The sequence below is a fragment of the Tenrec ecaudatus genome, chromosome 5 (genome assembly GCF_050624435.1).
Source record: "Tenrec ecaudatus isolate mTenEca1 chromosome 5, mTenEca1.hap1, whole genome shotgun sequence".
In the NCBI taxonomy this organism is placed as follows: domain Eukaryota; kingdom Metazoa; phylum Chordata; class Mammalia; order Afrosoricida; family Tenrecidae; genus Tenrec; species Tenrec ecaudatus.
Window position 1 is genome coordinate 152281189 of NC_134534.1, and position 14064 is coordinate 152295252.

Below are 14064 nucleotides of genomic sequence, written 5' to 3' on the forward strand. Positions count from 1 at the left end.
CCCCTGCTCCAGCGGGCAGCGTTTGTTTCATCAGGGAAGTGGCCGGAGCAGGAGGTTCCCAGGCAGTGCAGAGCTGCACAGCACCCTGTATCACTCTGGTGAGAACGAGAGCGAAGACGCCCTAGCACAGACTCGAGCTGCTGGTTTTTCCTTCATCATCCAGGAATGAGTTTGAAGGCACTAGAGCAGGGGTCTTCAAACTACAGTCCGTGGGCCACAAACGTCCCGCCGAGGACATTTATCCGCCCCCCCTACCCCCACCCCCCCGGGTATTTTTTGCCGCTGCTGCCTATCCTGCTTAGCAGCAGACTCGTCCAGTGTTCATAGGAATTTGTTCATAGTTTTTTGTAAAACTATACTCCGGCCCTCCAACAGTCTGAGGGACAGTGAACTGCCCCCCTGTTTAAAAAGTCTGAGGACCCTGCTCTAGAAAAAACGCAGGCCAAACTGCAACCCACTGGCTTCCCTTATTAGCCTAACGTCGGCGGCTAGAAATGAACTCAAGGTCCATTATCAATGTATTGCCCCTACAGACTAGAGATCAAAGCTTTCTGGGAGTCCTACCCTCCCCCCCCCCCCAACACACACACATACACACAGCTTAGAGAAGGGATATCTACCGCAGATCAACAGATCCACCTTACCAGCAGGGTGTCTTGAACCTACTTCCCTCTGTGCTGTTTGCATCCTCTGGTGTGCAAATGAACATGCAACCATAGGGGATGAGGAGTGGGTGTCTTCCTTGGCTAGAGGGAAGACAACAAAATATCATAAGGTTTAAAGAACGAAAACTTACGATCTTATTGTTCTGGAGGCCAGAAGCCCAAATCCAGAATGTTCATTCTCTCTCTCTCTCTCTCTCTCTCTCTCTCTCTCTCTCTCTCTCTCTCTCTCTCTCTCTCTTCCTCCTTGTTCTCACCATTGTAAAACATCGCTCAGAAAAGATTAAGATTCATGATCATCCTGCATGACCTTGTTTAGCTCTGTTACTAGTTGCCATGAAATTGATCCTGACTGATGCCAGCCCCGGGTGTAGGGTCAAACCTTGCCATGTGGTTTTCAGAAAGAGTGCCTGGTCTGTGCGCCCTGACTTCTCTGGTTGGGTTTGAACTGCTAACCTCTGAGTTTCTAGTCCACACACACCACCAACCACCCAGTAACCCTCTATTTCCAAACAGACCGCATTCACAAATACCAGAGTTAGGGCTTAAAGTGTCTCTTCTGGGGATACCGTTCAAATAGTAGGTCTGGGAATGGGGCTTCTCCATGCCCATTGTGATGGTTGATATTATGTGTCAACTGAGCTATGGTTCTTAGCGGTTTGGCAGGCATGGGGCTGATTGTTCTTCCATAATGCAATATCATGTCACGATCCTCCATTTTGTGATATGGGACCAGCCAACCAGTGCCCTGGAGGAGTGACCTGCATCCAAGATGAACGGATGTTCTAACCAATTTCACCCTCTCCATATACATGCGATTGGACCTCTGGCTCGCTCTTGAAATGTGAGCCAACAGCTAGCCGCTGCCCTGCGCATTTGGGGTTGTCAGTCCACGCCGCCCGATCCAGGGTTGTAGGACCGTGCACGCGGTTGAATTTGGGTGTTGGTGAATACAGAAAGGGCCATGGACTTGGAAAAAGATGGTGAGACTTCATCTCAGTCCTTTGGACATGTTCTCAGGGGCGGCAAGTTCCTGGGACAAGGACAGGGAAAAAGAGGAAGCCCCTCAACTAGATTTACTGACACCGTGGCTGTGACAATAGGCGCGACCCAGACATGGCCCAAGACCGGGCAGTGTTTTCTCTGGTCGTTCACTGGTGGCTGTGAGCTGAAACGACTGGAAGCCCCTACAGCAGCAGCCTGTGCGACTGCTGGAGCATGTACTGAAATAAATGGGTGCGTCTGTGTGTGTGTGTGTGTGTGTGTGTGTGTGTGTGTGTGTGTGTGTGTGTGTGTGTGTGTGTGTGTGTCATTGGCTTCGCAACTCCCGAAGACCCCCTTTAAGGTGTATTTCAGGGTTATCCTGGACAGGTGGTGCGCCCTGACGCCTGCGGGCGGGTGGGGGTGGGGGCATGCCCCCAGCGACAGGAAAGGGCCAGCACCGCCCAGTCCCTCGCAGGCTTCCTACCCTTGGTGTCCCTCCGGTGGAAGGTGGGCGAGTTGCAAGGGAAGAGACCCCAAGGGGAAAGCAAATACGTCGATGGTGGAAGCAGCGGAGGGAGACCGAGTGGTGGCTGCCCCGCAGGGGCACCGCGTGGGTAGCGTCTAGGGCTGCGGAGGCCAGCCTCTCGGGACCCAAGTGGGGGCCCAGCCCAGACTTCCTGCAGGGCCAGCGCAGCCAGTGACCGACCGCTAAGCCCCTCCTTCAGAGCACCGGGGGCGGGGCGGGGGCTGTCCTGGAGGAGGCCGCGCAGAGGCCGGGGCGCGGCCGCGCCGGGCGGCGTTGCGGCTGAGCGCTGGCGAGCGGAGGCTGGCATGGAGGGTGCGGCGGGCGACCCGTACCGGCGGCCGGCGCGGCGGACGCAGTGGCTGCTGAGCGCCCTGGCGCACCACTACGGGCTGGACCGCGGCGTGGAGAACGAGATCGTGGTGCTGGCCACCGGCCTGGACCAGTACCTGCAGGAGGTCTTCCACCACCTGGACTCCCGCGGCGTGGGCCGCCTGCCGCGCGAGGACTTCCGCGCGCTCTGCGCCGTGCTGGGGCTGCGGGCCGAGGGTCCCGGCGGCGCGGGGGAGGCCGCCGGGGAACCGGACGCCGGCGACGCGGCCTCCGAGGAAGAGGCGCGCCTGGCGCTGTGCGCCGAGCCTCCTGAACTCACCTTCCGCCAGTTCCACGCGCGCCTCTGTGGCTACTTCGGCACCCGCGCGGGCCCCCGGCTGCCCCGCGGCGCGCTCAGCGAGCACATCGAGACGCAGATCCGCCTGCGCCGCCCGCGCCGCCGCCGCCGCGCGCCCCGCGCCGGCCCCGACGGCCCCCCGGACCCCGACGACGAGCGCGCGGCGCGGCTGGAGGAGGAGAACGGCAGCCTGCGCGAGCTGGTGGAGGATCTGCGCGCCGCGCTGCAGAGCAGTGACGCCCGCTGCCTGGCGTTGCAGGTGCGCGCCTGCCCGGGTTGGGGACCGAGGGACCCTCGGCGCAGGAGCCCCGAGCGAACCGGGTGGAGGAAGAGGAGAGAGTAGTCCAGCCACCACCACCCCCATCCATCCCCACTTTCATGCACTCCATTGGAGCCCTGTCCCCACCCAGCCCACCCTCCAAACCCCGATTCCATTGAGATGTGAGGTCTCCCCACTCACACCACCCTCGCTTTCCCCTTCTGGCTCTTTTGAGCCTTCCTGGGGAAACTGGTCATTTCGCCCATTCTGTCATTCAAAAGGCAGGCCATGGTGCCAGGCTAATGTGAGGAGAGTTGGGAGGAAGGCCCTGGCCTCGCCCTCAAACCCCCTGCCTAATGGCCAACCCCCCAAACAGCTCAAACTATCAAATTGATGCCAACTCCTACCCTCACACAGGCTAGAACTGCCCTGTGGGTTCCCGAGACCGTGACTCTGGGGGAGTAGTAAACTTCCTTTCTCCCGTGGAGAGGCTGGTGGTTTTGAACTGCTGACCTTGCATGGCGGCCTAAGGTACAAGCCCTATGTCCCCAGGCCCCTCGGCATCCAAGGCAGGTTGTTGTTTATTCCAAAGACGTTTAGGGGGCTCCTTCAGGGTGCACAGGTGAGAAATTGGCAGTCTGAGGACTGTTCGTCAGGCAATCACTGTCCACCTGAGCTTGTGGACAAGATCTGTGCAGGAATACTGGACAGAAGACACCCAGCCAGGAGTCGGGCAACAAGCATGTCAGTGTGGTACCAGAGAGACAGGAAAAGACGTCCAAGGAGGCCACAGGCCAAGAGAGGGCTGCCATGGCCCCAGCTCCTGCCTGGTGCGGCCACCTGGCTTTTGGGGAGAACAGGACGTGCTGCAGGGTGCAGAGGGACAGCTTGATGCTGTTTCCAGGAGCCAGGTTGGGGAAAACAACGGACAGGCAAGAGGCGGACAGGAGTGGAGCCTGGAGGCAGGAAAGTACCCCGGGCGGGAATCATAAGTAATGAATGAGTAGGAGTCCTGGAAATACACAATGCGCCCTTTGCGAGGTGTTTATCGCACCCCTGCTGTCTCCCAGGCTTGTTCCCGGCATTGGGGACACTGCTGTGGCCAAGACAGACCACACCTCACCCTCAAAGGAGCTGGCGGTGGAGCGACCCATCCGGAAGGGCCTCCGTTTGCACTTCTGGGGAGGACAGGCGCCACGGAAGGCTGAGCGATAGGAATATAAGAGGCTGGAGAGAGTTGGGTCGGTGGGTTTGGAAATCCTTGGTACAATGCAAAAAAACAAAGCAACATGATGGGTTTGTGACTCAGTTTCCCTCGCCTATACGAGGGTGCAAGATAGCGCTCCTGCTGCATTCGGGTACTGGGGAGATTTGGGCAGGCGTGGTGCACCGTCGCTCCAGTGCTTTGGGGGTGCAAGAGGTTGTTGGCCCCCATTCCTCTTGGACCTCTACCACCACGGGCCACTCACGGCCTGACCCCTGCTGCCCTGTCCTCGCAGGTTGGCCTCTGGAAGAGCCAAGCCGGCTCCCTGCAGGCGGGGCCCGGTGGGCTCGAGGCGGCGCGGGAGCTGCAGCAGGCGCAGGGCGCCTTGGCGGTGGCGGAAGCCCGAGAGGGGCGACTGCGGCGCGGCCACGCGGAGGTGAGGCGGCGCGTGGAGGACGCTCGGCAGGCGCTGCTGTGCAGCCTGCGCCACGTGCGCGAGCTCGAAGCGCTGGCGCAGCAAGTGCCTGGCCTGCAGCTCTGGGTGCAGCAGCTGGAAGCGGAGCTGCAGCGCTACAGGTGAGCGGAGCCAAGTGGGTGGCGGGGGGGGGGGGGGGGAGGGGGGGGAAACGGGCCGAGGGGAGGCGATGGCCCCTGGACAAGGGGCCTGGGTCCCCAAAGTCAATTCCTGCAATTCCTGTTCTCCCAACGCTCAGGGGTTCTAGCCCGCGCCCGAAGTCATGAACTCGTACCCCTCACCCTCGTTCAGCCCTGTGTCCTTCAGTGGTGCATTCTGCCATTCGTCCTTCGGTCCTAACATTTCTTATGTCATCCTTCGACTTCACTGCTTGCTCTCCGGCCTGAGCTAAACGCTTGTCCGTGGCTCGACGTTTGATCCTCCCAACAATCCCATGAGGTAGAGCCTGGTGTATCCCCATTCTACAGAGGAAGAAACGGGTCCCTTATGCTAGATGGTGGATTCCACCAAGGTTGGAACATGGACTTGGGACCAAGAGTCAAATCTTGGCAGAATCTCTGCGAGATGGTCATCCTGGGCAACTCTCTGAGCCTGTCGCCTTTCCTGCAGAACATACATGGGAATCCCCTGCTAGGGGTGTGCTGTAAGCAAGAGCTCCCTCCTCCTGTCACACCACAAAGCCTACCTACCTGCCTGCCCTGACTTCTATACTTACTGAGTACCTGCTCTGTGTCTGTGTTGCACCAGACACCAGGGATATGACCAAGAACAAGACAGGCAAACCTCCCTGCTCTGGAACAGCCACCCCCTGGGCGGGGCAGGCGGCAGGGCAGGAGTTCATCACCTGAATAAGTGGGTCCCTGCAGGTTGGACGAAGTCTGGCAAGAGCAGAGACAGAATCTCTAGCTCCTCTGATGTTTCTGCGGAGAGCTGAGATATTTATGGACAAGATGGGCCCCCAGAAAAAAGAGAGAGTGTCCTAGAGTGGGAAGAGAGACACGGGGGACCATGGCACATTCCAAAGAGAAAAGGAGGGCAGAGTGACTGAAGGAATAAAGCTACTGGGGCGGCCAAAGGCCAGGCCATTCAGACTGAAAGCAGGGTCCTCAGACTTTTTAAACAGGAGGCCAGCTCACTGTCCCTCAAACACGTTGGAGGGCTGGACAATAGTTAAAAAAAAACTATGAACAAATTCCTATGCACAGTGCACATATCTTATTTTGACGTAAAAAAAGCAAACGGGGCAAAAACACCTGGCGGGTTGGATAAATATACTCAGCGGGCTGCATATGGTCTGAGGACCCCTGCCCTAAAGGCTACACAGTAAGGACTTCAGTCTCAAAACCGAAGGAAAGCCACACAAAAAAGTTTTAAGTAAAGGATGACAGGATCAGATCTATATTTCAAGAAGAAAAGGCTGTGGGGGAAGGGGGAATCCCAGCTATAGTTGTGAAGAGATAGGGGAAGAGAGTATGAGTCAGTGCGGGGCTGGTGTCTTTCTTCCATCATGGGTCGAAGACAGTCTCACCCTGGCTGGAGACAGGACAGCCAGATGGGGTGGATTTGAGCCTCTTGCCTCCAAGGAGGGGCAGTGCCCTTGACTTCTGAAGCCCTTAGGGCTGGGAGATGAGAAGGCAGGAGGAAGGCGTCCTGTGGAGGTAGACTCCCGGCCAAACTCTTGCATTTCTAAATGTTTGGAGAGTCATTTCCTGTTTGCATAGCTGAGCATCTGAAGAACTGGGCGGGTGGGCTCGAGGACTATGTTCAGCCTTGGGACTTTCTCCAAGAGGAGAGAGAAAAGGTCTGCTCTCTCCACACACGCCCTCCCATTAAATTCAGAGTCAGCCTTTATTGCATGATTATAAGAGCAACTATAAACACGGGTAGAGCCCTTTAGAGTTGGAAAGATGCCTTTGTATCATCGCATCATGTTACCCTCGGAAGGACTGTACAGATTAGAGGTGACATCCCATTTTCCAGATTGTGGAACAGGAGGCTATGGGAAGTTAAGCAACCTACCCAAGGCCCAACAGCCAGAAAGTGGAAAGTAAGGTCTACCAGACCCTGTGTTCGTTCTTTCTTAACTCTCTACCTTTTCTGTGGTCTCATGTCTACTGTTCATGCATAAGAAGGAAGGGCAATGGTTGGGGGCTGGGGGGGTATTTCTTCCAGTGAGGCTTTGCCCCTTCCCCACCAGAACTTAACACCTACATGCCATTGGCCAGAACTGTGTTGTTTGGCTGTGCCTACTTGAAGGGAGTCTGGACAGGATGATGGTCTAAACAAAGTCTTAGTAGGGAAAAAGGGAGACCAGATGGTGCAGAGATAATCAGCAGGGTCTAGCCAAAGGTGCCACTCACCTATGGGGAAACGGAGGGCCACACGATGGGTGGCTCTAACTGGGCCATGGTGCTGTCACTTGTTTCTCTGCCCCTATTAGAATATGTCTGCTCAACCTTGTTCAACCGTCTCTCAGAGGACAGACCATCTCTGTCCATCTGATATGCTCGGGTGGGGATGGGGTGTTGTTGTTTTAAAGACTGCCTCAACACTCTCCCTCTTTGAAGAAAGAAAGTTGGATTGGAACACTCCTTGCCAGACACTTCACCCATGTTACTTCATAATAGTGGTTGGGGTACAAAAGAGATACCAATCTCAAATACAGCTTAAGGAGAACCCTTAATTAAGTCTTAGACGGGACAAGGACACGTCATCCAGGTGAGGGCGACCATTCGCAAAAGGCCAAAATGGCACCCAAGGATTCACCGTCAGGACCCTAGTTCCTCCGGCACGGAGCAAAGGAAATGCACACATGCAGGGTTGGTGGCAGGAGGACACATCACAGTCACGGGTGGGACTACAGACACCAGAACAGGACCATGATCGGGACCTGTACATCGTGTGGGATAGAAGAGCTTATAAGATGGTCCAGAGTCTTCCTACCAAGGTTTTCAGGGTACAAGTCAAGATTAGGTGACCTCCGAGGGCTGTCCACCAAGGATACACCCAGGCAAGCCCCTTAAGGCAGACTGCCTTTCCCTGGGCTGACTGGAGCGGGGTGGATATACTTAATCCTCAGTCCAATGTACTTTGCCTGTTGGCAAGGGTGTTTGCCTCCCTAGTACTGATCAGAAGGAATTCACGGGAAGCTTAAGCCACGTGGGGACAGGGCAAATGGCTTTTGGGCTTTTAGTGCCATTGGTAGCCTGCCAATAGAGTATGCAGAATTTAAATTCTCATATGGTAGCCTCTAAAAAAGAAAACAAGCAAACAAACACCTCACTACTGTCTTGTCATTCCAACTCCTAGTGACCCTAGCGAACAGACTGGAACTGCCCTGTGGTTTTCTGAGACTGTCACTCTCGGGGAGTCGAAAGCTCAGCTTTTCTCCCTCCAAGGGGCTGGTGGTTTCCAACCGCTGACCTTGTGGTTAGGTGAGCAGCCTAAAGTGAACCACTCTGCCCCGCAGGGCCCCCATTCACCTCAAAGAAAAGTGGTGGTGTCTGCAGTGCACCCGAGGAAACCTGGGACAGAGAGGAAGAGACCTGCTGGGATGGCACAGCAAATAGGTAGCCCCTCAGGCTTCACACCCCAGCCCCCAGAGGCCCTGATCAACCCAGGCAGAGTTTGAAAGTGACTTCTTCAAGTCCTCCCCTCCCTCTCATCCCAGAAATGACTTCATGACATTTAACAGGCGTAGAGGGCTGTGATGTTGCTTTTGTGCTGAAGTCCCTGGACCTCAGTGACCCCCTGAGGGGTGAGTTGACTGGGCTCCCTTCCCTGCAGCTGGGCCTGCAGTTTGGAGGAATGACCGGGAGGCAGAGGCCCCACGCCCCAAAGACGAGAGCCACACCCAGTCCCATAAGTGACTTCAGGCAGGAATGCTTCCAGGTGCTCTGCAGATGTGCTTTTGATTTAAAAAAAACAACACACACACACACACACACACACCCCAAAAAGGGGAGTGGATGGAGGGAATAGCACCTTGAAGCCATTTGTTTAGAATGACTGACCTGACCCACACTTGTCTAGCATCCTTCCGTTCTCGAAGCACTTCCATCAGAAATGGACTATTTCCGACCTGCTAGTAACTCTCCCAGGTTGGTATCATGCCAACGGGGGAAAGAGAGCCCACATTAGAAGGAGGAGAGTTTGACTGAGTCGCGGAGCCAATTGTTTACTGAGCTAACACTTAGCGCTACATCTCCTAACTCTAAATATCTTTTCCCTTTCTCCCTCACCTCCGTGATGTGGTTGTTTTCATTGATAGGACTTCCATTTAGTTATTTTTCACCCTGGGTTCAATCCAGTCCTGTATCTCTTTAAGCACTTGGAACACAGTTACTTTAAAGGCTGGTTTATGCTGCTCTGAGATCTAGCTTCCTTCACCGTGTTACATCTACTGTCTCTTGTGACGATGAGTTCCAGGTGTGCTTTGTCGGGTTGGGCTGTGAGTTCATCTTTGGCAGCAGGCGTGATCCTTGAGAGTCCAACACAGAATCCGGGTGGTGGAGTTTCTTGTGAAGCATTTTCCCATCTACCTCCATCCGGATCTGAGTCTAGATTGTTTGGGGGTTTGTTTGTTTGTTTGTGTTATTGTCTTAGTTTTCCTAATGTCCCAGGTAGGGAAATTTGAGTTCCACATCTGGGCACAGTATCCTTCCACTGGAGGTGGAGGTAATGCCCTTTCTAACACACACTGCCCGAGGGCCAGACTATTCCCATCCCTGGTTGATGTTCAGACGGAATGAGTCAGAGGCATAATCCACAGGGGGACCCCGCAAATGGATGTCATCCACAGTCTTCTGTAAACCAGGGACTCAGGATTTAAGCTGTAATGCAATTGGTGTCTTGGAAATCGCGGATCCTTTTGTGGTGGACCTGGACTTGTGGCTGAGAGCTGCTGTTGGGCCCGCCTCACAATGGCTTCCACTTGGACCCAGTCTGTCATTTTCTCGCAAGCTTCTGATGAGGCTCTGCATCCTTCCACTTGTCAAACGGAATTCTCCTGTGATGCCAAACAGAGAAGGCATCCTAAGCACCTGCTGGTGTCAGATGCAGAACACGGGGAATACGGAAAATGGCATTTGTCTTCCTTCCACCAAGCACTAGCCCTCTTAGTTTGCATGGGAAAGAAGTTGATCCAGAGAAGGCCAATGTGTAGGTTTACAATTGCATGGGTGCCCAACAGTGATTTTGTCTGGGAAATCTCTGTGGTTTACATCAGGGTTTCTGGCCCGATGCCAACGAAGCGTTCCTCAATGGCATGGGAACGCAGAGCCACGCCAATGCCACAGGCAGTGTTAGGATCCAAAGGAATGAGGATACTATGACTTGCCTTTGACCCGTTTAATTGCCTGTCATCCCTGCGCCAAATGTGAGAACCCTAGTCACCCGCGGGCAGAATGTGCGGCTTCACTGGGCCCTTTCTGGAACACCATCTATTTCACTCGAAGGTGGCTTGGGCCTCTCCTGTCGGCAATCACTCAACCTCTGCCGGCTGTCCATTCCCACCCAATACAAACGTGGACGCTTCTGGGGTTGCCTCTTCCTGTGGAGCTAGCCAAGGGCAGGATGCTCCTGTCACAGACTCCAGGCGACGTTATTCCTGGTCGATCTGGGTGTGTCTCTAAAAGATACCGTATGTGAAGATATTGTTTATGAAATGGGGAGAGGCACAATGTCCGCATTTTTTGGGGGAAACATTTTATTAGGGACTCATACAACTCTTATCACAATCCACACATACATCAATTGTATAAAGCACATCTGTACATTCTTTGCCCTCATCATTCTCAAAGCATTTGCTTTCCACTTAAGCCCTTTGCATCAAGTCCTCTTTTTCCCCTCTCCCTCCCCGCTCCCCTCTCCCACATGAGCCCTTGATAATTTATAAATTATTATTTTGTCATATCTTGCTCTTTCCGGCGTCTCCCTTCACCCCCTTTTTCTGTTGTCCATCCCCCAGGGAGGATGCCACATGTAGATCCTTGTAATCGGTTCCCTGTCCGCATTTTCATCAAAGGACAAGTAGCCTTTTTTCTCGGTTCCCACCTCGAGTGGATTACATCTGAACTCCCTTCACCGATCCCTAAGTTGGACCGTACCCAGAAGGTAGCTACCGGATGACAGATGTGTTTGCGGTCCTGTCTGGCAGGTGGGTGTAGGTTAGAACTGGATTCAGAGAAGCAGAGGTTCAAGGGGGGTGGTGATTTGAAAAGTCTGACAGCTGTTCTCCTTTCCCCGAAACTTGTGATGAAGAGTGTACTGGCTGCCGCTTCACTGTCTAGCTGTCGGGTCTCGGGTCTTTATTGGGAGAGTCCTTGGAAGAGGGGTCCACAGTAAGGGTTGCCCAGCTTTTCCAAGGGAGTTGTGTTTGGTCTCTTCTGTTGGAGGTGAAGGTGGGGCATCGCAGGGAGCTAACTGGGGCTGTCTCGACTTCCCTTCTCTTCGGCCGCTGGAAGCTCCACCGCCACCACAGCCGTAGGAGCTCCCAGTGTGTCCTGCCTGGTGATTCATCAGTTACAGACGTGTAGCCGCATCATAGTGCAAGTGCAGGTGCATTGTGCGGCGCCTGCATGTTTGAAGAATCACGTGCTTCTTGCCAAAAAAAGAACACCTGGTGGACATTCACCGAATGACCCTCCCGTCCATGCTCGTGAATATCCCTGGGTGTGTGCACAGTAACATAGGCCTTTCCGCGGGGACTCCACGTGTACATTTAGCCAGTCGTTACATTGAATTACGAAACATTTCTTTCTTTCGTTTTTTTTTTAAACTTTTTATGATTTAAAACTTTACAGAGTAAATTGGTTTTCCATTCAACAATTCATACATTGATTGTATTCCCCAAGAGATACCAGCCTTCTTCCCACTTCCACCCTCCTTATGTTTTTATACGATTCATCCTTCTTTCCTGTTCCTTCTTGCTTTTAAGAGTTTTGATCCATAAGCAAATGCTGTCCGTTTGGCTGTGCAGAGTTGATTGTTGTAGGGAGTGTATGTTATTCTCAGATGTTATCCTTCCCCCCCCAAGCCAGTATATTGTTTGGCTGAAAGGTGAAGCAGAGGAGTGAGTACAGATCCAAGAGTGAACGGCCACTAAAGGCCATAATCTGCGGATTCCAAGTCTCCATCAGACCAGTAAGCCTGAACTATTTTATGATTTTGTGTTTTGTTCCACTTTCGTCTCCCACTCGACTTAGGACCCTTTTGTGATCCATCTAGTTCTTCTGGTCTCAGGGTTGTGGAGGCTGAGGTCCGCTGTGGTCAATTCATCCTCTGGACTACTTGTTCCCATACATCTTCTATTTTCTTTATTCTTATTTTATTGCACTTCTGTGCTGTCTCTGGCGGGCAACAAAGAGCATGCAGGTGGTGCACGCACAACTGTCATCTGTGTGGATACTCTGCTAGTTGGTACATCTCTGATCCAGAAACACCAGGTTCAGCTCTCTGAAAGGGAGGAGCAATGAGATACCCATGCACCCTGTGGATGTCTGGAAGACCCTCTCTCCAAAACGGTGAGCCATGTCAGTAGAGGGACAGCAATGCAGAACATGGGTCCCGACACGCTAAGTCACAATTGTCTGTTCCCATGCTTGGCCCAGGCCAAAGTCTACCACCTCACCTCTTCCTTCGTTTTGAAAGCTTGGTTACTCTAACGCCAATGAAAGGTTTTCTTGTGAATTTTCTCATGTTTAACAAGACCTGACCTCCACATATAAGATTTTCCGCAAATAATTCATGGAAAGGGCTTCTTTCCTTGGTGAAATCTCTGATGTACCTACTAAGGCATCACATTCACCACATGAAAGGTTTTTTCTCTGGTATGAGTTCATAGACGAGTTTTGAGATGTGCTTTCTGAATGAAGCCTTTGCCACATTCACTACATACATGGGATTTCTCTCTCTCCAGGATGAGTTCGTGATGAACAATGGGCTTATTCTTCCAGATAAAGGCTTCTCCACATTCACCACATACATGGGGTTTCTCTCCTGTGTGAAACGCCTGATGTGCTAGAAGGCATTGCTTCCGGCTGGAAGCTTTACCGCATTCACGACATACAGGGTTTTTCTCCTGTATGAGTTCGCAGATTAATTTTGAGATATGCTTTCTGAATGAAAACTTTGCCACATTTACAACCTACTTTGGGTTTTTCTCCTGCATGAGTTTATAGATGCGTTTTGAGATGGTTTTTCTGAAGGAAGCCTTTGCCACATTCACCACAGACATGGGGTTTCTCCCCAGTGTGAGTTCGCTGATGAGCAATGAGAAGACTCTTCCTGGGGAGGCCTTTCCCACGTTCGTTGCACACACAGAGAGTCTGTGTCGCGTGAGTTTTCTGATGCTCCTTGAGGTATGATTTACTGGGATCACATTTGCCACATTCTAAGCATTTATATGGCTTTTGCAGTCTGTGAGCTTTTTGATAATGTCCATTAAGTCTGAACATTTTATTGAATTTTTGCCCACAATATCTGCATCTTGGGTCTTATCTAGTGTATCAATGATCTGGTGCTCATAGAGCAAAGACTCTTCAATGAAGGTCGTCCCACGTTTATCACCTGGGTGTGGTTTCTCAATTTCATACGATTCCTGATGCTGGATCCGCTGTGACTTCAGGAGCCTGGATTGTTCACACTCAGGGAATCGCATTTCACTATAAACTTGCTCCTGTTCAACATGGAGAAAAGTTTTCTCCTCTCCATTGAGCACAACTGACTTCTGAATTTTGCTGCTCCTGTTCTGATTTAATTCCAGAATGATTAAATCTCATTTTATAATTTCTTCATGTAAGCCAAACATCTCATAATTTTCCTCTCAAGGAAAATTCGTTTTGTGCTGAGAAACCATCCTTTCCAGTGTGTTACATTTATAGCACCATCCCGTTCTGTCCCTATATCTTTCATGTTGCAAGTATTCGAGCATATATGATTACCATCTTTCTGGAGTTTGATGGAAACCAGGTTGCGATAGTTCTCCGACATCGCATCCTGATACAGGGTCTTCTGAACAGGGTTCAGGAGCTGCCCTTCCTCCTGGGTGAACTTTACAGCCACATCATTGAATGTCAGTGATTCCTCAGCTCTCCAACATCTTTGGTCAGTTCTTACACAAGTCATTCCTCCCACACCACTCTTTGTCCCGCTTGTGGGTTTGATAATCCATCGCCATGGCAACACAAAACTCATAGATCAAAGTGGTCTGAGCCTTGGTTATTATCTTTGGTCCTATAACACTGGCAGCAACTGGGATGCTCTATTTTTGTCTTATATGGATCAGC

General features: G+C 52.5%; 1 protein-coding gene across 1 annotated transcript in view; it reads left to right on the forward strand.

Annotated features, from left to right (window-relative positions):
• Positions 1-2202: 2202 nt before the first annotated feature.
• The window catches only part of EFCC1 (EF-hand and coiled-coil domain containing 1), a 49284-nt gene continuing 37422 nt past the window's right edge, over positions 2203-14064 (forward strand). Inside the window, exons 1-3 of the mRNA XM_075550898.1 lie at positions 2203-2260; positions 2374-3098; positions 4598-4878. Of these exons, the coding sequence (XP_075407013.1) occupies positions 2203-2260; positions 2374-3098; positions 4598-4878 (1064 nt within the window). The remainder of the gene's footprint in view (positions 2261-2373; positions 3099-4597; positions 4879-14064) is intronic.